The 25,739-nt window shown below is 38.3% G+C and overlaps 2 protein-coding genes and 1 long non-coding RNA gene across 5 annotated transcripts; 1 reads left to right on the top strand and 2 right to left on the bottom strand.

The window, feature by feature from the left end:
* Positions 1 to 9: 9 nt before the first annotated feature.
* LOC126910954 (uncharacterized) lies at positions 10 to 25,457 on the top strand. The gene is made up of 2 exons (XR_007705553.1): positions 10 to 104; positions 23,600 to 25,457. It is a non-coding gene; the product is annotated as an uncharacterized LOC126910954 (long non-coding RNA).
* On the bottom strand, positions 2,991 to 15,129 carry LOC118275421 (probable cleavage and polyadenylation specificity factor subunit 2). Its single transcript, XM_035593363.2, has 13 exons — positions 14,785 to 15,129; positions 14,186 to 14,451; positions 13,236 to 13,481; positions 12,678 to 12,865; positions 11,730 to 11,953; positions 11,053 to 11,202; positions 9,948 to 10,146; positions 8,788 to 8,878; positions 7,762 to 7,948; positions 5,564 to 5,654; positions 4,644 to 4,767; positions 3,527 to 3,708; positions 2,991 to 3,176 (listed from the first exon to the last, which is right to left on the bottom strand). Exons 1-13 carry the CDS (start codon positions 14,931 to 14,933, stop codon positions 3,084 to 3,086), a joined length of 2,190 nt encoding a protein of 729 aa, XP_035449256.2. The 5' UTR covers positions 14,934 to 15,129; the 3' UTR covers positions 2,991 to 3,083.
* LOC118275922 (putative uncharacterized protein DDB_G0277255) lies at positions 15,398 to 20,681 on the bottom strand. 3 transcript variants are annotated; one of them, XM_035594049.2, is made up of 4 exons: positions 20,556 to 20,681; positions 19,119 to 19,212; positions 16,049 to 18,349; positions 15,398 to 15,904 (listed from the first exon to the last, which is right to left on the bottom strand). In XM_035594049.2, exons 1-4 carry the CDS (start codon positions 20,559 to 20,561, stop codon positions 15,558 to 15,560), a joined length of 2,748 nt encoding a protein of 915 aa, XP_035449942.2. In that variant the 5' UTR covers positions 20,562 to 20,681; the 3' UTR covers positions 15,398 to 15,557. The 3 variants fall into 3 exon arrangements, with proteins under 3 accessions (XP_035449942.2, XP_035449940.2, XP_035449944.2); XM_035594051.2 differs by having other exon boundaries at positions 15,399 to 15,904; positions 17,018 to 18,349; XM_035594047.2 differs by having other exon boundaries at positions 15,398 to 18,349.
* Positions 25,458 to 25,739: the final 282 nt, after the last annotated feature.

The raw sequence follows: 25,739 nt of genomic DNA, 5'->3' as shown, positions 1-25,739 counted from the left end.
AATTATGAGCATTTCATTAAAGGTCATTGGGCGGAATCCGACCCGGTCGCGGACACGAATGAAAATGATATCAAATGAAAGAGTATAAATTTACTTAACATTAGGTATCATTATTTTTTTTAATCCATGGGCAATAAAGTTAGAACCAAAAATAGACGAAATTAAGTCGCATCCTGTATATACTTCCCAAATCGCTTAATGAAGCTGAAAATTGGTATAGATGTTAACTACATGATTATAAACAAAATGTCAAAAATCCCTATCGATTTGACTTTTACCAAATGAAATATTCAAGGTCAAAAGGTCAAAATTACGGTTTTTTCTATTTTTCTTGAAAAGGGCAAGTTTTATCGTACAAATATGTTCAACAGAGTTGTAGATCATACAATTTTCCACAAAAATGGTTCATCGTTTTTACCCTTACGACTTTCCATTCGTAAGATATCGCGGTTTTAATGAAATAAAACATATTTTATATAATACTCGCGGGGTTTTACCTGCTGTTCGGCTCCTTTTAATTGTAGGTAGCATGATGTTTTATAGCTTATAACATAATTCGATAAATGGACTAATTAACAAAAAAACAATTCGAAGGACTACTAGTTCTGGAGATTAGCGTGTTCTATAAATTCTTCAGCTTAAAAGATTAGTACTACTTTTCCGCAGTTCCAATCGATGCTTGCCTTCTATTAAGCATAGCGTAATGTTTCATAAATGATAACCCACCTTAATAAATGGACTATCAAACACAAAAGAAATAATTCGATTCGATGTTGTGGTTCTTAAGGTTTGCGCGTTCAAAGATACAAACTCTTTAGCTTATATATTAAGTTACTAAGTATTCCGGTGCTGTTTCAATCGCTCTGCTCAATTCTTATAGACCATTATTATATTGTGTTGAGTAGTCCATTTATCCAGGAAGCTTATAGGCTATAAAACAGCACGCTATGATGATATACTAAGAGCCGAGCAGCGAGTAAAACCGCGCGGGAGTGATACTTATATTTAAGACTAAAGAATTAGTTTGAATCTCCTAACGCGCTAATCTCCAGAACTACTACTTCGATTTTTTTTTTGGTTTTGGATAGTCTTCTTATCGAGGAAGGTTAAGTTATAAAATATTACGCGACGGTCAACAGGGGCCGAGCAGCGGATGAGACCGAGTAGGAGTATTACTATTATTTGAAGTTGAAGAGTTTGTTTGAACGCACTAATGTCTAGAACTACGGGTTCGCACCAAATTATTATTTTTGTGTTGAATAAGTCCATTTATCGAGAAAGGCTATACGCTATAAAACATCTCGCTACAATTAATAAAAGTTGAGTAGCAGATAAATGTTCTGTTCGAAAGTAGTACTAATATTAAAAGCAGAAGAGTTTGTTTGAACACGCCAATCTCAAGAACAATTGATCTGAATCGATTTATTATTTTTGTGTTAAATAGTCCATATATACAATCAATAGGAGCCGTGCAGCAGGTAAAATCTCGTGGGAGATAGCGAGTCAAATTCATTGAGTTATGTAAACTATGATTTATTTATTTAAAACCGTGATATCTCACAAATGAAAAGTCGTAAGACTAAAAACGATAAACCATTTTTGTAGAAAATTGTATGATCTACAACTGTGTCGAACATATTTTAACAATAGAACTTACCGTTTTGAAGAAAAATGGAAAAAACAGTAATTTTGACCTTTTAACCTTGAATATTTTTTTTTACCAAAAGTGAGATCGATGGGGATTTGTTTCAAATGATGTACTTAACGCCTATGCCAATTTTCAGCTCTATGCGAATTATTTTAAGGATATTGATCACGCCGAATAAATAATTATGTAAAAGTTTATTTTTCTCCATACTCCCACATCCCACAAGAAAGCGACCCTTACCATGATAAACTAGACACATTTTATTCATATATCCTGATAATTTCATTTCTGTCCGCTGTGGGTTTTTTTCCCATACAATTTGCCCATCGAGGATTTTAATAAAATGAGCAAATCTACGATAAGGCCACGACATAATATGCACAATGTAAATCAAATAGACCTTACAAAAAGAGGCGTCTATGTTACAAGAATTAAAAATCGCTTAGCACGTATTTTCTATCATGACCAAGCGTTTTTAAGTATTACCTCAAAAACTAGCGTTCTTAGCTAATAGACATGCACCTCCTTTTAATCCTAAAAATAATTCCCAACTATATAGGTTGTGGGCGGTTTTAGGAATGGGCCCATACATCATTTAATTATTTTCTTTAACCATTTACATCATTTATTTTACTACTGCCTCGTTGGCAGAGTGGTTGCAACTGCGACTGCCGGGCAAGGGGTCTCGGGTTCGATTCCCGGGTCGGGCGAAGTATTACTGGGCTTTTTTCGGTTTTTCGTAAATTTCTCAGTAGTAGCACGGAGTCTGGAAATGTGTCCAGTATATGGCAATAGGCACATGGGACTTACAACAGAAATTGTGAAAAGTGGGTGTACACAGTGGCATTACGTGCCATAATGTGCACCTCTGCCTACCCCTTCGGGGATTAAAGGCGTGACGATATATATGTATGTATCATTTATTTTCATTACCCAAATGACTGAAAATAAATGAATGAGTGTTTGAAAGTATCATTAATTTTGGCAAGTACCGCTAAAGGTAAAACATGACAATGTCAGTATTACAACACTTATTACATAGGTCACATGTCGTAGCTTTTTTGAATGGGCCCCTACACACCCTAGGTCCATACCTCATTTATTAGTTGGGAAATATGTTACAGGCGTGTGTACACCTTGGAGGGTTCGAAAACATCGTTATTTTATGGCTATATTTGCGAAAATGTCCTTGGAAATATTTGTTTTCTCTATCATACAGTTAACACATTGAACGCCGTGATGGTCACTGGTGACCGACGTTAGCGGAGGATTTGCCTTCAACAGTTTTCTATTGGCAGTCAAAGTCTTAAGGGTTGATAAATAAAAGCAGAATAGAAACAAATTTATTTAGTCATTTCATATTTATTGCTTAAAATGAGTAATATATTTACAAAACACGTTCCGTTACAGTTTAATAGATAACAAGTAGCTTGTGTCAGACTATCGCGAACTGTTCGTACAGCAGCTCCCTCACTTTGTAGTACTCTTCTGACAGGACGCCTTCCAGTGCCACGCGCCCGTTCTCCAACTGAAAAAGGAAAATAATTATATGATATTTTTTTAGTAAACTAGAGAAATACCTTCTTTACTACACGGGGTTGGAACACCGCTGAACTTTCTGACTCCAGGCTAATAATGGTCATTTAACTCCGAAAACGTTATCACTTATTTGCCGGCGCGGCAATCAAACCCACTAGCGACACTTTACGCAGCATCCGGTCGCCCAACACAATTGTATTATTTTTAATACTGTTTTTTTTTATTGATAACTCATAGAGAATGAGGTATGGAAGAGTCATAGAAATTGGCGGTCGGTTGTCTCTGCCTACCCCCATGGGAGACAGGGGTGAAGTAATGTATGTGTGTATGATATCTCACCCGTCGTATAGCAAGCGTCCCGTTGCAGCACTCGAGTGCGCCGGCCGTGAACTCGGTGGTGAGGCCGAGCTTGCTGAGCGCGGCGCGCAGCTCCGACAGACGCACCGAGTTGATGAACGACGCCGCGTGCGCACCGCCCGGCGCCGCCTCTAAGCACATCGACACGTCCGACGTCGCTTCTTCTGGAAATGTAGGCAACAATAATTAGGTGTGGAATACAGTAGTAGAGGCATAGTCAGTGCCGGCGTTAGGGGGGGGGGGGGGGCGTGTGGGGGCGATGGCCCAGGGCGACAAATTCTGGGGGGCGCCAAAAAAATAAAAACTACTACTAACACTTGATAATGCTTCCCTCAAGTGGGCGCCACAATATTTTCGCCCGGGGTGTCAGTGGCCCTCACGCCGGCATTGGGCATAGTGAAATATGATCATAATAAGGTAGATGACTAAACGTCTTGTAAAGTATTTTAAAATATTAGACACCAACTATTTAATTTTCATACCCCATCATCATCATCCTTAATCGCCAATCTCAATGAGACTAGCTAAGAGTTCATTAAGATATAGTTTCAAAAATGTCTAAAAGTCGATTTTCAATTAGAAATTGCTTTAACTTTCAGACAGCCAGAATAAAGGAATTTTAAAGTCACGCGTCCTCAGGTCCGCATCGTACGCAACGGATTTTAGTTTGTCTTGTAATAGAAACTCATACAACTGCGTCCACTGATCCTGATCGTATGGACCGTATCATCAGCAATGTCTATATGCGATGCGTACTGATGGCGTCATACGTAATGCGTACGATGCGTGCGATACGTACGATGCGGACCTGTGGACGCGTACTTTTAAGACAGAATCAAAGTAAATGTTGTTGAAAAGCTAGAATCTATACTAATATTATAAAACTGAAGAGTTTGTTTGTTTGATTGTTTGTTTGTTTGTTTGAACGCGCTAATCTCCGGAACTACTGGTCCGATTTGAATAATTCTTTTTGTGTTGAATAGTGCATTTATCGAGGAAGGTTATAGGCTATAAAACATCACGCTATGACCAATAGGAGCCAAGCAGAGCGGGTGAAACCGCGCGGAAGTAGCTAGTATTTCATAAAACAAGTACATACCCGAGGTAGTGGTATTTTCCCGTTGGTGCGCCCTGGGCGTGACGACAGCCGAGAGCCAGGCGAGTTCCGTGTCCCCGGCAGACCGCCACGCCAGGCCGGACATCAGGCTGTCTGTCAACTTCACCTGGGCAGGAGATAATAAGAGGGTTATTACTTGATGACTGTTATTATAGCGAAGGGTGGCAAACGAATAAACGGATCACCTAATGGAAAGCTAATGGCGTCGCCCATGGAAACCCGTTATATCAGAAAATTTACAAATCCCCGTTTTAGGGGATTGAATATAGAGGGTCCCCTCTGTCTTGCATTCTGGGGAGCATTGGGGCTTCAAGTAGGGGGTTGACTGTTCAAATATTACGTAAGCAGATTTATTATAATTATTTACCCCTCTCTTTGTCGGCAAAAGCTAGCAAAGCTCTTACCCAATCCCCCCATGCTTATGTTAACGTTTTTCATTAAACCTTTTTTTAAATCCCCTAATCGGTTCTAAAACGAGTGCCTAAACATATGCGTCTATACATATTTATTTATTCGATCAACATTCTTTTCTACGATTCCTGTACCCCTATGTCGTCCACCTGCCCTCCATATTGATAACGTAATACTTGAACGTCCCCCCTACCCTAGAAAGGTTGCAGAGCTGCGGACTACCTAGCGGGTTTACCGGGGCTCCGGGTCGAAAAGCAGGAGAAGGAACGGGGTGGTTTTTAGTCAGTAAGAGTCTGACACTTTGTCTCGCCTTGAACCCAAGGCGGGAGAAGTCATTGGATGATTTTTTGTGTTGGATAAAAAAAATAAAAACCCTAGAAAGGTTGCAGGCTGGCAGCAATGCATGATTGTGTGAAAACCATACAGGAGAAAATCCAAGAGTGTGAACACAGTTTTTTTTTAAATAAAAAAAATAATAATAATTTACGTACTTGATAGATGTGGGACTCTGTCGTCGCGTCAATGATGTCACCGACAGACGGAATGTAGATCTTCTCTATACCTTCAGCCTCGCAGTGCTTCCTGTAAACATAAACATTGTTACATTATTCCTGTAGTAGTATAAGTAGCATGTATAAAGCTGAAGAGTTTGTTTGTTTGTTTGAACGCGCTAATCTCCGGAACTACTGGTCCGATTTGAATAATTAGCATTTTTAAGTGTTGAATAGGTTAACTTGCATTTATCGAGGAAGGCTATAGGCTAATTTGAATAAAATCACGCTTAACCAATAGGAGCCAAGCAGAGCGGGTGAAACCGCGCGGAAGTAGTTATTATACGATTATTAATCCCAAGGAGTAAAAAAATTTTGGAAAAAATCTGTACATTACAGTTTTCGCGAAAACCTGGGTACTTCAGAGAGTACATTGCCAATTATAGTGTAAACTACGAGGGTAACGTGTAGCACACTGCCAATATATCACTAATACTCATTGGTTAATTTGACTTTAATTACAAAAAAATTAACAAACATTATTTAGTATGTTTGACGTCATCAGTCACGTTCATACTCTGCAAGATTATTTCGGAAGCGAGGTGGAATTGCACAACTTGATTCCCCCTAGTCCTTTAAATCATTGAATCACAAGACGTCGGCGAAGCGCCACCGCTTCATGGTAGATCCCATCCACTCGACCAAGCGCTTTGTTTCAAGCTTCCTTATGCGAACCTAGAGAGTGAAATTCTTTGCTGGAATTGTGTTTCCTGATGGGTATAACCTGTGTCTTCAAAGTCCGAGTGAATAGGTTGTGGGCAGACGTGCTCCATTGTAGGCCGCATCATCACGTACGAACAGAAGAGATAGCAGCTCAAACGTGGGACCCATAAGCTTAAAAAAATCAGTAGCTTAATGTTATCATGTATATCACAATATGGAAATAAGTAATACATATTGATATAACAATAAGTCATTTGGCAATGTACTTCGTGTACCAAAGCTATAACTCCAGAACACACGAACCGATTTCCAGCGGTTTTGCGTTCGTTGGAAAGGGCTACGTAAGGTTTATAGCAAAAAAGAAAAACACAAAATAATCTATAGAAAAGCCCATCTGGGTGGCGAAACGGAGTTTGCCGGAGTTTGCTTGTCATGACTAAAATTATTTATCATCCACTTATTTCATTAAATGTAAATTTTTACCAATTGCCTTTTAAGCAAGTTTTTGCTTGTATAGGTAAATTCCGTTTTTCTAAATATTTGGGTCATTACGACATTTTTAAGTTTATGGTATTAATTCAAAACAGTGCCAATTTAAGGGTTAAAACATTAGCCTAATGTTTCACCATAGTTTTTACACTAAAAATAAGCAATAACTGCACGGTTGGCTGTTGTACAACACGTAGCGGGTTCGATCCCCGCACGGATCAAAACTTTATGTGATCCACAAATTGTTGTGTTGGCTCTAGGTGTGAAGTGTATATGAAATTGTGTTTGTAAACACACTCGCGGACACAGAAGAAAATCTCAATGTGGGACAACAATTTTAAAAAAAAAAACAGACATACAGGGAGCTTAATGTTTCATGTTTCACAAAAACGAAAATAATCTATTATATAAAAATAACTCGGGTTTTCCTCCCTGACGCTATAACTCCAGAACGCACGAAGTGATTTCCATGGTTTTGCATTCGCTGGAAAGGACACGGTCTCCGTGAGGTTTATAGCAAAGCAAAATTAAAAAAAAAAAAAACGAGAAAAGCAGCAGAAGGCGAAACGGAGTTCGCTGGGTTTGCTAGTCTATTATATAAAAATAAGTCTGGTTTTCCTTCCTGACGCTATAACTCCAGAACGCACCGATTTCCACGGTTTTGCATTCGTTGAAAAGGACTTGAGCACCGTGAGGTTTATAGCAAAAAAAAAAAAAAATCAGAATAAAATCTAGAGAAAAGCCCATCTGGTGGCGAAACGGACTTCGCCGAAGTTTGCTAGTCATCACTAAAATTAAATGATATTTATTTTGCAAATAGGTTATAAGCACTCTGGTCAATCGCTTAAAGTGTCCTAGATGAGGCCGGCATTTCCTATCGGACTACTCTGAGAAGAAATGCCGAAACAAACTCAGAGGTCATAGTCTCTTTTAAAGTCCAGACAAAATTCAATTAAAGATGTCGGAGGATTAGATAGTATTCTTACTTGAGCGTCATCAGCGCTCCAGGGTTGGCTCGGAGGCCGACGATGGCGCGCGGCTTGGCCTGCGTGACGACGCGCAGCAGGGACTCGCCGTCGCAGCGGCCCTCCAGCTCGATGTACTGCACGTTGGCCTTGATCGCGACCTGCCGCAGCGACGACACGCACTTGCTCGGGATCTCTGTCATCTCCTCTGGAACATACGACGAGAATTACGTTGTAATTGGGTAGTTTCCTAGGTCAAAAATAAATTATTTTGATATTTCAATATAATAAAATATCCCAAAATAATCGTATTTTCATTCATTCATTTGAAGATATACTTATTAATTTAATTTTTCCCTACTTTTTGCGTAATAAGTATGCTATTTGACGCAAAAAAATTAACGCGCTTTATAATTTGGAATGTTTACAAGCTTCCGCGCGGTAACGTTTGCTTGACATTTCGGTAATAGTATGAATTTGATAGTAGGATATACCCTATTTCGAAAATTTAAGCTAAAGAAGTATTATTCCGTCAACAGACGTCGCGGCAGGCCCAGAAGGAGATGGCGGGATGAACTTGACACCTACGATAAGGATTGATCGGTAATAATCGGTCCTGTGATACACGGTTTTGTTATTTTTGTATGAATTAAGATTGTAATTATGCAAAATGCCCGAGGTAGCCCTTTTGTAATCGGGAGCTGCGGACTGCCTAGCGGGTTTCCGGGGCTCCGTCTCGAAAAGCACGAGTAGGAACGGGGTGGTTTTTAGTCAGTAAGAGTCTGACACTCCCTCTCGTCTCACCCAAAGCGAGAGAAGAAACTGGATGATTCCCCCCCCCCCCTTAAAAATGCCTTTTGTAAAAATAAGCACTTGCTTAGTGGAAAATATTGTTTAACTAGCTACTTCCGCGCGGTTTCACCCGCTCTGCTCGGCTCCTATTGGTCATAGCGTGATGTTTCAGCCTATAGCCTTCCTCGATAAATGGACGCTAGCGGAGGATTTGCCTTCAACACAATTTTTGTAGGCAGTCAATGTATTCATTACCATCAGGCTCCTGTTTCGGTGGTGGGGCGGGAGGTACGTCTCTGATTTCTCCCTCCGCATCCACTATCTCTGCCAGTCTGTAGTCTTCAGGCTGAAATACAAATGAGTAATGACGATTATTATTATAAATGCTAATCTGGTCATATTAACACACTGCGATGTTAAACCTGCAGCCAAATATTTAGTTTATCTTAAACATGAATAAATAACAATTTAAGACTTTAATTATTTAACATAAACAAACAAAACACATATTTGCACGGTTGATGCGGTGGCTGGGCAGGGTTCGATTCCCGCAGAGAGCAAGTCTTTGTGTGATCCACAAATTGTTGTTTTTGGGTGTCATGTGTATGTGGACATGTATGTTTGTAAATGCACCGACGACACAGGAGAAAATCGCACTGCGAGACAAAGCTTTTTTAGAAAAATATAAATAATCAAAGAACTTGTATAAAAAGATTTTAACATTTAACGTTTTACTTATATGTACAGGGATCGGGGCTAACACCTTATATCCTACAAAATATATATCTTAGAAGAACTAAAACATTAAATTTGTGGCGACACTCTGACAAGTGACAGATGACAGAAGTCGCACATAGATTATCGACGAGCAAAATCAACGGATGACGTCACAAATATCCTGCATCGCACATATGAAGTTTACATGCGAATTAACACGGATAGAAAACGAAAATCCCAACGAACAACAGTTGGGCAGAAAGCCCGCCAGGCATGGTCACCTCGGCTGGTCGGAGGATCCTCCTTTTCTTAGGGAACTTTACTCGCTGTTGCCTAAAAGACTTTAATTATTTAACATAAACAAACAAAACACATATTTAATAACTGCACGGTTGATGCGGTGGCTGGGCAACGGGTTGCGGGTTCGATTCCCGCAGAGAGCAACTCTTTGTGTGATCCACAAATTGTTGTTTCTGGGTGTCATGTGTATGTGAACTTGTATGTTTGTAAATGCACCGACGACACAGGAGAACATGTCAGGGGCAAGAAATATTTCTTTTTGAAAACAAAAAAATCAAAGGATTACAAAAAAAAATATATTAACATGTTTTTAATTACGGGACTAACACCTTATATCCTACAAAATATATATCTTAGAAGATCTAAAACGTTAAATTGAACAAAAATAACATATGTACCTTAATCATCTCCCCGTAATCATCAGCCCTGGTCCGTTCCTCGTGGAACGGGTACATGGCATGGTGTCTCTTGTTGGTCTTGAAGCAGCCAGTGGCCCGCACGTCGTGTCGCACCGGTATGTCGTGTTTCCCCGTCACCACCCACATCTCCAGCTCGCCGTCTGAGTCCGAGTCTGACGATATACCGGCTGTTTCTTCTCTGGAAAATAATTATTATCAGAGATATTGTAAAAAACCTTTTTTTAAAAGAGTAACGATGGAGTTTCTTGCTCGTTCTTCTCCATTCGAAGCTACACTTTGGAACGAGCGCCTAGCTTCACTGACAGACAGACTGACGGACAATTCAATTTGACGTTTCAAAAGTGCCTTATTTAGGATTAATTGAAATAAATGCTTTGACTTTGACTTTAACAATAATATAACTATTTAACCAACTCATAATAAGGTTACAATACAAATTGGAATAATTTATAGAAGACAAAGAAATTATTTGACATCAGTCCTTTATCTGTAGAACCTAGACTCTGATCCGGAGCTGCGGACTACCTAGCGGGTTTACCGGGGCTCCGGGTCGAAAAGCAGGAGAAGGAATGGGGTGGTTTTTAGTCAATAAGAGTCTGACATTCCCTCTCGCCTTGCCCAAGGCGGGAGAAGCCATTGGATGATTTTCCCCGCTCAAAAAAAAAAGACACTAGACTACCGACGTGACCGGAGGGCTAATTACCTCCCTTCTCAATCTCCCCAATCCCCGTACCCCCAACAATCACCAAATTTTTAATCCCCAAAAGGCCGGCAACACACTTGTATGCCAACGCGTCTTGTCCGTGTTTCGAGTGTCCATGGGCGACACCGATTGCATACCATCAGGCGATCTGTGCGCTTGTTTACCAGACTATTCCACAAAAAAAAAAATAGTTTGATAGATCTAACTAACGAATATACCTATCCATTAGTTGTGGTTGGGTCTATTACCATATACAGGTCACAATGCCAGACCCAATATTTTGTTCGACACGGGAATTGAAGCCTTTGCTAGACAATCGCACTTGCAAGCACTCGACTAACGACATTTAGCACTCCTCTTATAACAAAGTTGTATACTAACTTGACAGTGTTATTAACTTTGACCCTCTGGTTCTGTAAGTACTCCTCGAGCTCAGCGCCCTCGAGTCGGACGCGTCGTCGCACGTTCAGTTCAATGGTGCGGTCGCCGCCCTTCTCTATCAGGTCGCGGGCTAGCGTGCCTGGGGATGATCTGGGGATAATTGTAAAATAAGTGTTACTTCTAATCTAGACTTTATTCTTGTGTTATAAGGTCGTAAATCTATTTTTCTATTGTAGAAATAAAACAGATTACTGACTGAGTTTCAGTTAAGTCTTATTGTAATAAAGGGTAAATCTATTGATCAACACTAGAATAAATTTTACTAAAAAAGAACGCGGCGCCGTCGCACAGCCTCCACAAGGCTGTAGTAAGCTGCGCGACGTCGGTGCGTTTGCGCACGCTGCTCATGATGAAGACACGAAACTAGCAGAGCTTTTCTCCATTAATGAGTAAACCGTGATTTTAGTTAATTTACTATGTCTCACTATAGTTACTACAAAAATAATAACTTGATTTTGCAATCAAACCTTAACAGTTGTTAATTCCCTTTGAAAATATGAGTCTAATAAAATTTGCAGACTATGGAAGTAGTGTCATTTAAGAATCAACATGGACATTTTAATAAATTTTAGTCATATAAAATACTATGGTAAAACTTTCTAACTACTAAAACTTACCGAGCAGTTAAGACAATAGAATTCTGAGGGTTTGGAGCCCACAAGAGGAACAAGTCTCTTGCGAACCCACACTCCAGGTCTGGAAAGGACGCTAGCACGACCTTAGGTCCTGGAGTCCGGCTGACTTCTCCGACTGAGTGACATAGTTGCAGGTGACGGAGTGCGAACGGATTGCTGCGAGCTCCTTCAAACGCACGGGTCAGTTTGTCACTCATCCATTCTATCTGTAAAGTGTGAGAGAGATATATGATTAAGAGAATTTGTTTGGGAATGCTTTTGGATAAGAGGATTGATAGACTACATATTCATTAAAAAAATATGTATTTTAAAGATTTTACAATACAAATAAGAAATTGTGCAAAAATAATGTTCAACGAAATGCTACTTCACAGTCGCGTTTAGTCGTTAGAGTCAAATTAGATGCAGCATACCTTTAACACATTGATATTTGAAAAGAAAATCAAAATGTGTAATGTATACAGACTCTAGTAGTCATGCCACTCGCTACTAACGCCACAAATCTGTACCCTTAGTATGAGTTTACCTTACGTGTAAAGAAATCGAAATGAGACCGCGTTCGGCGCTCTGATTGGTTGGGTTATTCGAGCTGGCCAATCAGGGGTCTTGGTCATTGGAACAAGTTTGCTTACGTTTAACGAGATCGAAACGAGAATGCGTTCAGCGCTCTGATTGGTTGGATTATTCGAGTCGGCCAATTAGAATGCTGAACGCGTTCTCGTTTAGACTAGTTTAAACGTAAAGCAAACTCATACTAAACCCTTAGTATGAGTTTACTGTTTATAACAATCTCCACACACACACACACACACAACTTCACGCCTTTTATCCCCGAAGGGGTAGGCAGAGGTGCACATTACGGCACGTAATGCCGCTATACAATGTACACCCACTTTTCACCATTATAACACCACTTTGAACCAACCATACCTGTGACTTGGCAAACTCGACGACATTGTAGCTGACGTTGGACAGCAGTAGCAGCGAGTAGGCGACGAGGCCGGAGTCCTTGTTCCTCCACAGCTGGTCCAGCATGTGCGCCAGCTCCAGTACGCGGCCCGCCGTGTCCGAGCACACCAGGACACAGCCACCGCCGCGCAGCGTCGTCAGGATCGTTGCTGGAAGATAGTGATATTAATGAAAACTGGTACTTAAAATATTGATGTGTAAAAGTGTTATTTTATGACCTATTTATAGAAATAAATATCATTTATCATTGGTCGAGTGGTCGCAAGTACGACTGCTGGACAAACGGTCTCGGGTTTGATTCCCGGGTCGGGTCCGGGTAGCAAGGAGTCTATCTCATTATTACATGGGACATATATCACAAATGGGGAAAAGTGGGTGTTTTTTAAACGTATTTTAAGCTGAAACTTCGTGTAGAGAATCTATTCAACCTGTATTCATCAGTGCTTCTTGATGTATATGGGTATTTTGGTACATGTTGTATATGTATGAAAACAAATATAAGTTAATCCATTAACTTACTCATAAGCTTTTCATCCCTCAACCGTCTTCTCTGCTGCACATAATCAGCATTCATAGCACCAAGCAGCATGAGGGACGGTCTCATAAGTCTCTCAATCTCGCATCCATTCAAATGTCTTTCCTTTTTATGGTTGAAGTCTGGCGCATAAACGATGTCCTCTTCTCCAGGTGCTGCGATGCGCCATACTGTGCCTCCAAGTGAGTGGCCAGCGGGTAATGGAGTTATACGAAGTCCTAGGCCTTTTCCTGGAATATGTATAAATATGATTAAAGCTTTTGTCTTCTATACCAATATTATAAAGCTGAAGAGTTTGTTTGTTTGATTGTTTGTTTGTTTGAAAGCGCTAATCTCTGGAACTACTGGTCCGAATTGAATAATTATTTTTGTGTTGGATAATGCATTTATCGAGGAAGGCTATAGGCTATAAAACATCACGCTATGACCAATAGGAGCCGAGCAGAGTGGGTGAAACCGCGCGGAAGTAGCTAGTCTGTTATAAGACACAATAGAAAACATATTGTGCCTTGTGTAATCTGTTCCGCTATACCACGGGTTAATGATTTCTGTATTTATCAATACCCACACAAGAATAACAATTTCGAGCACAGATTCAATATACAACATATGCCAAGGAGTTACGATATTAAACAAAAATTAAAAATATTTCACAACATTATGAAATCTTTAAGACTAACTATTTTCTGCATACCTATACTAATATTTAAAGAAGAAGATTTTGTTTGTTTATTTGAATGTGTTACATCTTCAGAACTACTAGTCCTACCAAACTTTTTTAAAGATGCTGCTGGTAACATAAAGCGTCAACACCAGTACCACAAAAATAAAATACTAAATAGTAATAACGAAACTACTTAAGGTATTAAGTCCGCCATTAGCTGCCATTTTTTTTCCATTGGCGAAGTTTAAATAAATAAAAAAATAAACTCACCTTTCATATCAATACTCTGATTATACTTGAGCTGCACGATCCTATCGAAGGCAGCATCAACATCGTCCAGTGTAAACAGGTCAAACTCTGACACATTCCTGTGAGCCTGGTACAAGTCATACATGAACATCTGTCCCATCTTGTAAACTGGTAATGTTGCATATATGGGACAGTTGAGACCCAGCTTTCCCACAGCATATGGTAGGGCTCCAAGGTGGATAGGGTCCGAATGTGATATTAGAACTGCGTCTATTGTGTTTATGTGCCTAGAAGAGACAAGAGTCAATAAAATATTTATAATTTTATATTTTGTTTTGTTTACTTTTTTAAACACTGTACGCAACGTCATGCCTTTTATCCCCGAAGGGATATACAGAGGTGCATTACGGCACTTAAACCCGCTATACAATGTATACTATTTTAAGTCCTATGAAATAGGGGGTGAGCCTAAACAGTCCTTTTAAATGCATTGGGTTGTTACAGTGGCATAGTTAATCATAGATTATAGCTGGTATACACAAAGGGACTGTTGAAAAACAGAAAAGATTCGGGTATGTGTAGTCAAATGAAATATAGAAAACATAACCTCAAATTCCAACCTTTTAAGTTCTTTTATGAAGTCCATGTCGAAGTTCTCGTCCCACCCGCAGTCTAGGAGGAACTTAAATTCATCTATCTGCAGCACATAGCATGGTGGAGCCTCATTACCAGCCCCTGAGAGGCAGTGCAGCTTGATGATCGAAGTCATTTTGAAGCCGGCTGGATGAGCTTCTACTATGAGCTTCCCAACTCCCCGTTGTCAGGATATCTAATATATGCACATATCTTCTTTCATAACTGGTAGCAAACAGTCTATTATTTTTAAAATTATTTTAGTATAAATATTTTCGTTTCAAGAAAAGAGTTTACGCGGCGAGCACAGATTAAAAATATAGTCGTTCCATTTTTGACAGTTAAGCAATACAGATGCGTTCAAAATTTTTATTTTTTTATTCTTGATCAAACTGACAGTGCATCGCTCATCTTAATATTTCCTGGGGTTAAAAAGGGATCCCTATATTTTTCCACACTTCATTACTCAAGAGTTATGAGGAGTTTAATTAAGACATTGCGGTCATACACTCGGAGTCCAATCTCGGTGTAAATGTAATTTTGCATGTATATCGGCCGTGAAAAAAATAACAACATGAAAATGAAAATGCGGTTTAAAACAAGAGTAGGTATATTACTTATGTTCAGTTTAATCCTATTATGTTACCTGACCAAAGCATTTATACACACTTTAAATGCGAAACAAGACTAAATTAGTATTTACAAAATTATTACAACTAAACAGTACACATACACATCAAACATTAAATAAAATATGACATTATTTCTTTTTTGGAATTGGTTTTAAAATTATGGCGTCTTCGTTGATAAATGGTGGGAATAATAAAGCTCTTATTCTGTCCTTTATTGTGGTTTCATTCCCTGTTGCAGCTGTAGTATGTGATGGACCACTTTCATCTTTAGAAGAGTTACTTGGTTCCGCTAATTCTTTCGCCATTAAATTTATGTTAGATGCATTTGTATTTTCATCATCAATTATAGATGTGGAAACATCAAAACTTGCACTGGTTGTCTGCCCCGTCTGATCAGTATCACTTGAAATGTATTCGCTTATATTATAATCACTGACTGCACACGGGAGTCCGATTTTGGAGGAATCCATTTCACCTGGAGGACAAAATGGACACTTTATAAGTAACGCATGTTTATAATCATTAATAGTTTTATAATCACTGTTTGACTGAAAAGTATAATTGGATCCATTTTGTTCAAATTCACACGTTTTATAAGAACTTCTTGATAAATCATCACCTTTTTTACTGCGCGGCGTGTATAGGAGTTTATTCATATTATCAAGTCTAAATTGAATTACATTTCGATCGCTATGACTGTTACTGTAAATGTTGTCACTAGAAATTATGGGAATAGAATCTGTATGTACTGATTCCGATTTAATACTTTCGTTATTAGCAACATTCTCATCAGTATTTGAATTGATATTAGTATTTCCTTTATTACTTGTTTCACCTTCTTTAATATTGTTTTCTGTAGTGTTGTGTTCGTTTTTAATTGTATTCGATTCGTTTATGTTGGGTGTACGTGAAGGGTTGATTGTATCATCCACACAGTTTCGATTCTGGGACGAGTCATACAAAAGGCTGCCCTTAGAGTCATTACTTATAAACACTTTTGTTTCGGTTACTTTACGCTCACTCTGTATATTGGAGCTTTGTTTGTTAACCACTTCCTCAGTTTCGCAATCGCAATGGTCGGTTTGTGAAAATGTATTTTGAATAGCTGGTTTTGTTGACAAAACGGTTTCAAATGTTGACTCTAAACAACTTTTAATGAGATTAGAATAGTCTGATGCAATTTTTAATGATACATTTAAAATACTATTATTGTCAGTCTTGCGGTCCATACTTGGTAAATTTTGTGTTGTACTACCCGTAAGTCCAGATAGTTTAGCGGTGTCTGCTTGAATTTTTGAGACACTTCCAACTCCAGGACTCGTTGTTTCTCTAACAGGGTTGTGTTCTGTGTCATTGTTTTCCACAGTTTCGGATATTAAAAGATTAGTTTGAGCTTTTGATCTTTCCTCAATGAACGACTTTTTAGGATTACTTTTGTTATTATTTTCTGATACGGTGATGTTAATATCGTTTTGGATATCAGATATCTCTTCAATAACGATATGTTCTGATTGATTTTCTTCTATGGTCTTCGTCTTTGTGCCTTCGTCTATACAAGAGCCACTCTGTAAATTATGAATTTTCTTACCTATTTGTGCAGTTTCACGGGTATTTAATAATTCTATTTTAGGCTTATCCTTCAAATCTTTTAACTTCATTGACACAATAGATAGACTACGGTCATTTCGACTTGCCGAAGTGTCGTTCGCAGTTACAGGTTCTATTTCTGTAACAATATTATATTTTTTAACAGATTCACATTTTCTAATATTTTCTATTTTCGAACCGTTTTTTAAATGATCACCAAGGATATTTGTACTTGCTTTGGTAACAGAAAGGCCCGGTTCATTTTGCTTCATAGAAATAACTTCAGTCAAACAACGTTCAGACCGGCTCGTAGAAGACGGACGTCTTGAAATATTGCGCTGTTCTGGGTGCATTCCTTTATTTTCAATAGAATTTACTTGAGCGTTAGTTGCAGGTTCTCTATCAAGAGTAATTTTCTTAGCTTTTATGTCTGTTGTGTTGTCTCTTGCATCAACATTAGAAGATATCTTTGAAACTATATTATGTACTATTTTTGTCAATCCTGAATCTTCAGCATTTTTAAAAATGTTTGGAAAACTTTTTCTGGAGATTTTGTTTTCAAACTCTCTTTTTTGAGATGTACTTTGAGTTCCATTGAAACTATGTCTTGTACGAGACAATGTTGTTTCAACTTCATTGTGTTCACGTTCTTGATGTACTCTTACTGGAATATTTTGGACTGGGTTACCATTACCTGCGAATGTTGCATTAGCTCCTGAATCTGCAATACGACTGTCATCGCCCATATAAAATAGGCCATGAATCTTGGAATCACTTCGGTTCACAGACGTAGTTGGTCTTGTGGTAACATGACCATATTCATTTCTTTCAATATTTACTAAGTCTGTCTTGTAACAATCAATTTCATTAGATATTGAAGACTCTTTAGTAACACCTGGCGCGTATTCACTTCTTTTGACAAGTACTTTACCAGTTATGTTTGAATTACTTTTAGTATCATGTGTTTCTTTCTCCGTTGCATTTCGCGATGTTTCACTAATTTTAAGGGGAATGTCATTAACAGTTCGAGTGCTTCGTATAAGGGGTATAGCATCAATGTGTTCTACAGAAGCGTTAGTGTTTAGAGATAAAGCATCGAATTTCTTCTGGAACATCGAGTTTTTTATGATGTTCATCGTGTCTTCGAGATCCTTTCTCCGTTTGTTTTCTTCCTGATCAAAAACAAGGGAAATGCCTTTAGGTGAGGGTGTTTTGATACTACTTTGAGCTGCTCTGGTTGTTTCCATAACAATTAGGGGCCCGGTGACTTGTGTCGATTGTGTGGTGGAGGCTTTGTGGAGCATTCTAATGAACCGTTCATCGATCTTTGTTTCTGAAATGGGACAATGTGTCATTTTTAATTATTTTTTTCATGTTCAGTAAAAGCACGACCTATTCATTTTAAAGGGACTGTCGATTACAGAAATTCTCAGTGGTGAGTTTGAATTGTTATTACGATAATAGGCAAAGAATAACTACTATTATTAGTCATATACCTGACTCCAGACCTATATTGAATTGTAGTGCTCTAAAATACTTAATGAAAAAATGAACAAACGCACTAGTTGCCCTTATAATTTTCCCCTTTTCCCCTGGAATCCCATCATCAGATCCTGACCTGGTGCAAATGGGACCATATCGGGGTTACCTTTCAAACAAAAAAGAGTTTTTAAAATCGGTCTACAATCGGCAGATTAATCGTTAAACATAAAATAAAAAAATGCAAACATCCGAGCATATCACCTTCTTTTTTTAAGTCAATAATAATGGGCACAATGGGAAATACGGGCAAAATGATACTGGCTTTTTTTTGTAGGGGGAACATCATCCAATGACTTCTCCCATCTTGGGTGAAGCGAGAGGGAGTGTCAGACTCATACTGACTAAAAACCACCCCGTTCCTTCTCCTGCTTTGAGCCGGAGCCCTGTTAACCAGTTACGTCCACAGCCCCGAATTGGGCATCAGCCCTACTGGGCCCCATAATGTGGTGGTCTGGTTCTGATCGAGCGGTGAGCTACCCTTGCTTGCCGCAGACCCGCACATACTGGTAGACCCGACTCTCTCTCTACGGATACATACTCGTATGACGTCATATACTAACCATTAATCTTCTTGACAACATAGTTGAGGCCTAGGCAGACCATGAAGAAAGTCAACACTATAAATAGGTACACCCACCATTCCAACTCCAAAAGCTGAAAAGAAATACATAATTAGTATACATTTAATTATGTACCTACCACATAATACATAAGAAACATTTTCCTTTGAACGTGTTTTATTAATTAGTTAGCACGTTTATTTCAGATTTTAATTGTTATGTGTTTTCTATAGAAATTCTGTATGAATATGGCGTTCGGTACGGGTCTTTTATGGTGAACTGCGGTTGTTTCAACTAGCTTATTTGCAGGTCCTGTGATGTTGAGTAGAACAATAAATTGATTGAGGACATCATTACAATGTATTTACGTCACTATTTAAGTCAGGGGTTCCCAAGTCAAGGGTTCCTTTTTCTAGTCAACGACCACTCTTTTAGTTGAGTTGAGTTAAAAAAATAAACTATGTAACTATGTTATTGATGATTGGGTTTTATTTATTTATTAATTTAATCATCTTATTGCCTTAAGGCATTATCTAACAGTCAACCATAGGGTAGTGCAGAGAAATTAAGCGGATTGATGCTAGTGGTAGTTTTTGGCGCGGAGCAGAAAATAATTGTCCTACATATATTATACAACATGTATTATAACTAAATACTAAATAAAAATAGTAACTCCACCGAATTCCATTCACATTTTTTAAGAATTTACTAGAGTTCAAACAAAAAAAATCAGCCCAGTTTCTGCCACTGCTATTGGCCTTAATTATTATGTTATCGGCTTACTCACGTATTGTTTTGACGAGCAACTAACCTAGTTTCAAGCCATGCTAGAGGCTCATATTCATGAGCAGCATTCCGCCATTGGCCTTGCCTATAGTGCTCAACTAAACTCGATCTTCAGCTCTTCACATTCAACCACTACCAGCCATCTTACAGTTATCTTTCCTCTACCTAGCACTAGCTGCGTTCTGCTCAAGCACGCCTATGCATAACGGTAAAATGGGGTGAATAGAAACTCTGAATATTATTATTAGTTTGTTTTCATGTTTTTGGTTTTAATAGAGCATTTTTGGTTATAATAATGAATTAATAATAAATATTAAAATGGTGTAAACAGTTCTAAATTACGTGAAAACACAACAAAATGTTGTTCCTATTCACCCCTGATTTGTTTCTATTCACCCCGTTTTACGGTACGTCATAACTTTCGTGCGACATACTAAATTAATTATTATGTTATCACGTAACTGTTTGACGAGGAACTCGACTAGTTTCAAGCCATGCTATAGACTCATATTCATGAGCAGCATTCCGCGACACACGACGCGGCGACTGCGCGCTGTTACTGCTTCCTCGTCAAACAGTTACGTGAGTAAGCCGATAACATAATAATTAAAATACATACGTCAATTTAAAAAAGTAAGTAAGTATACTAACGCTCATTGTTTTCCGTATCGAATAATGAACAAAACTTTAATATTATTTATTCGAAGAAGCAATTTTTTCGCAATATATTTCTTGACATTCTTTTATGCCACGTCATATCTGTCACTTGGAAATTTTCTTAAAATGTCTTTTTGTGTTTTATTGAGGTTTTGTTACTTCTACTAATTTGATTAGGCTTAAACCTTATTTGTATTAATGCGATTTGTAAATAAATAAACAACATCTGTTAAATAATTTCCAGTAAACTTCGTTTCAAAAATCTTTAACTTCCTCTTTTTGAGGACGGGTTATTTATTTAAACCTGCTCCTTAGTGTAACAAACACTTTTCTGAAAACCGCATCGTAATCGGTTCCGCCAATCATGAGATAATCGCGAACAAACTTACATACATACAAACAAACAGGGCAGACTGAGAACCGCATTTTTTTAAACACACGAACGCCGTGGGTGTCACCGGTGACCGACGTTAGCGGAGGATTTGCCTTCAACAGTTTTCTATTGGCAGTCAAAGTCTTAAGTTGGTTAAAGATATCTTAAACTCCGTTCGTAAATTACAGAGGGTTAGCATGAACTACAGACACTGACGAAAAAAAAAATTGAAAATTGTAATATGGTAAGAACAAATAAAAGTAATAAACTCAAAATCATTTCTAGTGTAATAATACACACATACTAACAACAACTGTGTATTATTAATTATTAATAATACACTACCAGTACTATTAATTATTAATAGCACACATCAGACACACGTTAATTAAATTATAATTTACGTATTAACGTAAGCTGACTGTAACAAACTGCTTTAAATTGAAATAAGGCGTTTAGGAGCCACGTAACCAATAGTAATCTCTATGTAAGGGTTAGTTCAAACAAGAGGGGGAACTACTACGGGAACAGAATAATTATAGATACTATTAGGTCCACCTGATGGTAAGCATTTATCGTAGCTTTTTTATGGTAAATGAGCAGACAGATCACCTTATGGTAAGCAATCGCCGCCAATGGACACCCGAAACACCAGAAGCGTTACAAGGGTTGTTGGGAATTCGAGGATTGGGAAGCGAAATAATTGAAGGCCCAATTACACAACGAAATACAACGCAAGCGTTGTTTCACGTTAGTTTTCTGTGAAGCCGTGGTATCACTCCCGTCGAGCCGGCCCATTCGTGCCGAAGCATGGCTCTCTCACATTTAATAGCTTAAATACACGCGCATCGCCTGATGTTCACAAGTGCGTTGCAAACGAAACGCGGTAACATTACGTCGCTATTACGGTGGTAATTTGAAGATGGTACTATATTATTGGTGATGGTTTCTTACAATCAGCCAAAAGAAGTCCACAGCTGAATATAGCCCCCATATTTCTCTACGTCAAGCAACATCTCACCACAATGATTTCCTACGATTCGACAAATGGCTCGATACGATAATGTTGTCAGTCCACCTGGCGGGAGGCCTGCCCGTGCCCATTATGATCTACTTGAGCAGTTTTCTGGCCCACGGACTATCACTCCTCTAAGCTAAATTACTTTCAGAATTTAAAAGCCATGACGGTGAATCAGGTATTTTAGGACGTAAACATTTGAAAAACATCGTAACAATATCAAACACGGCATTGTGAACACCCCCTTAGTCGAATTTATCAGGGATTGTACGGTAACGAACGTATTTAGAGTAGAGACTGTTAAGAATCGTTAACAAGCAAAAGCGTGTGTTCTCGTATGTACTTATTGGTTTGAAATGTACTGTTGTGCGCGGTTGTACCGGCTGCTCGATATGTATTGTCAAAGGCGACCTTTGACGCAAGTTAGATGAATTGTGCTTGACTGTACCTTTGGTGTGTGTCCAGGTATATCTTTGGTCTAGAAGTGTGACCGTTTTTTTTTGAGAGGAGAAAATCATTCAATGACTTCTCCCGCCTAAGGCGAGGGCTTGGCAACTCTTACTGGCTAAAAACTACCCCGTTCCTACTTTTGCTCTTCGAGCAAAAGCCCCGGTAACCGGCTAGGCAGCTCCAGTAAGTATGACCATTGCCATGAGGATTTTGGTTCATTCAAGGGATAAGTCAAGTACGTACATTATCTGTATGTAGGTACTCGTATAGTTGGGTTATTACAAACGTGTGTATTATCATAAGTCATTTTTATCTGATCTCTCGCTCACACTTATGTAAGTTGTGCGGGATAGTCACATTTTTTAACATGTACTTTACAACTATAGTAGTAATGTGGTGTTTCGCTGATAGAAAGCAAGTTTTGGATGCAGTTTACTTCCAACTGGCCAATCATACATATGTATCTTTAGCTGAGATGGACGGTTTGATCCTGATATGATGACGATGGTGGGTAGTACCAGGATCACTTCTGAACATCACACTACGACATTTCAGAAGCACATCTCTTACGCGAAAATGTTTAAGTTTAATTGTGGGAGAGCCATGCTTCGGCACGAATGGGCCGGCTCGACCGGAGTGATACCACGGCCTCATCGTGTTGCGTTTCGTTTCGTTGTGTGAGTGAGGTTACCGGAGCCCAATTACCCCCCTTCTCAATCTTCCCAAGCCCCGATTCCCCAACAACCCTTAAATTCCTAATCGGCAACGCACTTGTAACGCCTCTGGTGTTTCGGGTGTCCATGGGCAGCGGCCATTGCTTACCATCAGGTGATCCGTGTGCTCGTTTACCATAAAATACGATAAAATAACAATGTTTATAAATAACATAAATTGTAGCGCAGCCGTCCAAAACACCAACCCGTATATTTTCCTTAGTTGAACGCCGATATCAAGGTGCTTAAGTTACATAATGTTACATGTATGCCGTTTTAAAAGCCTTACCAACTTCAAAGAACTTTGTTTTGCTTTTGCTTTCAATGGTAAAGACATCGGTTGATTGATCACACCTTCAATCGATCAACTGCGAAGTTTCTACTTGAAAATGTTGGAGAAAGGTCATTGGGCGGAATCCGACCCGGTCGCGGACACGAATGAAAATGATATCAAATGAAAGAGTATAAATTTACTTAAGATTAGGTATGATTATTATTTTTTTAATCCATGGGACAAAAAAGTTAGAACCAAAAATAGACGAAATTAAGTTGCAACTTTGACATACTTCCCAAATCGATTAATGAAGCTGAAAATTGGCATAGATGTTAACAACATGATTATAAACAAAATGTCAAAAATCCCCATCGATTCAACTTTTACCAAATGAAATATTCAAGGTCAAAAGGTCAAAATTACGGTTTTTTCTATTTTTCTCGAAAAGGGCAAGTTTTATCGTACTAATATGTTCAATAGAGTTGTAGATCATACAATTTTTTACAAAAATGGTTCATCACTTTTACCCTTACGACTTTCCATTCGTGAGATATCGCGGTTTTAATGAAATAAAACGTATTTTATATAATACTCGCGAGGTTTTACTGCTGCTCGGCTCCTATTAATTGTAGGTAGCATGATGTTTTATAGCTTATAGCATAATTCGATAAATGGACTAATTAACAAAAAAAAAACTATTCGATTCGGACTACTAGTTCTGGAGATTAGCGTGTTCTATAAATTGTTCAGCTTAAAATATTAGTACTACTTTTCCGCAGTTTCAATCGATGCTGGCCTTCTATTAAGCATAGCCTAATGTTTCATTAATTATAACCTACCTCAATAATTAATGGACTATCAAACAAAAAAGGAATAATTCGATTCGATGTTGTAGTTCTGGAGGTTTGCGCGTTCAAAGATACAAACTCTTTAGCTTATATATTAAGTTACTAAGTATTCCGGCGCTGTTTCAATCGCTCTGCTCAGTACTTGTAGACCATTATTATATTGTGCTGAATAATCCATTTATCCAGGAAGCTTATAGGCTATAAAATATCACGCTATGATGATATACTAGGAGCCGAGCAGCGAGTAAAACCGCGGGAGTGGTACTTACGCGCTAATCTCCAGAACTAATACTGCGATTTTTTTTTGGTTTTGGATAGTCTACTTATCGAGGAAGGTTAAGCTATAAAATATTACACGACGGTCAACAGGGGCCGAGCAGCGGATGAGACCAAGCAGGAGTTTTACTATTATTTGAAGCTGAAGAGTTTGTTTGAACGCACTAATGTCTAGAACTACGGGTTCACACCAAATTATTATTTTGTGTTGAATAAGTCCATGTATCGAGAAAGGCTATACGCTATAAAACATCTCGCTACAATTCATAGAAGTTGAGTAGCAGATAAAACTGTGCGGAAGTAGTACTAATATTTAAAGCAGAAGAATTTGTTTGAACACGCTAATCTCAAGAACTATTGACCTGCATCGAATTATTCTTTTTGTGTTAAATAGTCCATTTATTGACTACAATCAATAGGAGCAGGTAAAATCGCGCAGGAGATAGCGAGTCAAACTCATTGAGTTATGTAAACTATGATTTATTTATTTAAAACCGTGATATCTCACGAATGAAAAGTCGTAAGACTAAAAATGATAAACTATTTTTATAGAAAATTTTATGATCTACAACTATGTCGAACATATTTTAATGATAGAACTTACCGTTTTCGAGAAAAATGAAAAAAACCATAATTTTGACCTTTTAACCTTGAATATTTTTTTTACCAAAAGTGAGATCGATGGGGATTTTTGACATTTTGTTTATAATGGTGCACTTAACGTCTATGCTATTTTTCAGCTCTATGCGAATTATGTTAAGGATATTAATCACACCAAATAAATAATTATGTAAAAGTTTATTTTTCTCCACTCTCCCACATCCCACAAGAAAGCGACCCTTACCATGATAAACTAGACACATTTTATTCATATATCCTGATAATTTCATTTCTGTCCGCCGTGGGTTTTTTTCCCATACATTTTGCCCATTGACCTTTGTATAGGTGTGCAAGAACATACAGAGGTTTGGTTTTAATTCATTGTATTGAAGTGTTAGTGAAAGTAATAGGGATGATGACTGGGTCAAAAATAAATTATTACAACTTTCAAAACAATAAAATATTCAAAAATAATCACACTCTCATTCATAAATTTGATGAGCTACTTAATTTTCGATTTTATTCTAGCAAAATTTCTAGGAATAAGTCTGCTATTTGACGTAAAAATCTGATGACGTCATAATATAGTATTTCATACAAAGTTAGAAACTAGCCTATTGAAGTGG

The sequence above is a fragment of the Spodoptera frugiperda genome, chromosome 8 (genome assembly GCF_023101765.2).
Source record: "Spodoptera frugiperda isolate SF20-4 chromosome 8, AGI-APGP_CSIRO_Sfru_2.0, whole genome shotgun sequence".
In the NCBI taxonomy this organism is placed as follows: domain Eukaryota; kingdom Metazoa; phylum Arthropoda; class Insecta; order Lepidoptera; family Noctuidae; genus Spodoptera; species Spodoptera frugiperda.
The sequence above is the reverse complement of the archived record's forward strand: the minus strand, read 5'-3'. Positions and strand labels throughout refer to the sequence as shown.

Excerpts from the sequence above, each read along its gene's own strand:
- LOC118275421 (XM_035593363.2), bottom strand. The coding sequence starts at position 14,933 with ATGACTTCGATCATCAAGCTGCACTGCCTCTCAGGGGCTGGTAATGAG. Across the intron at positions 11,954-12,677 it reads TCGAGTTTGCCAAGTCACAG|ATAGAATGGATGAGTGACAA; the intron begins GTATGGTTGGTT and ends CACACTTTACAG. Across the intron at positions 8,879-9,947 it reads ATTACGGGGAGATGATTAAG|CCTGAAGACTACAGACTGGC; the intron begins GTACATATGTTA and ends TTTGTATTTCAG.
- LOC118275922 (XM_035594047.2), bottom strand. Across the intron at positions 18,350-19,118 it reads TGTTGTCAAGAAGATTAATG|AAACAAAGATCGATGAACGG; the intron begins GTTAGTATATGA and ends GTCCCATTTCAG.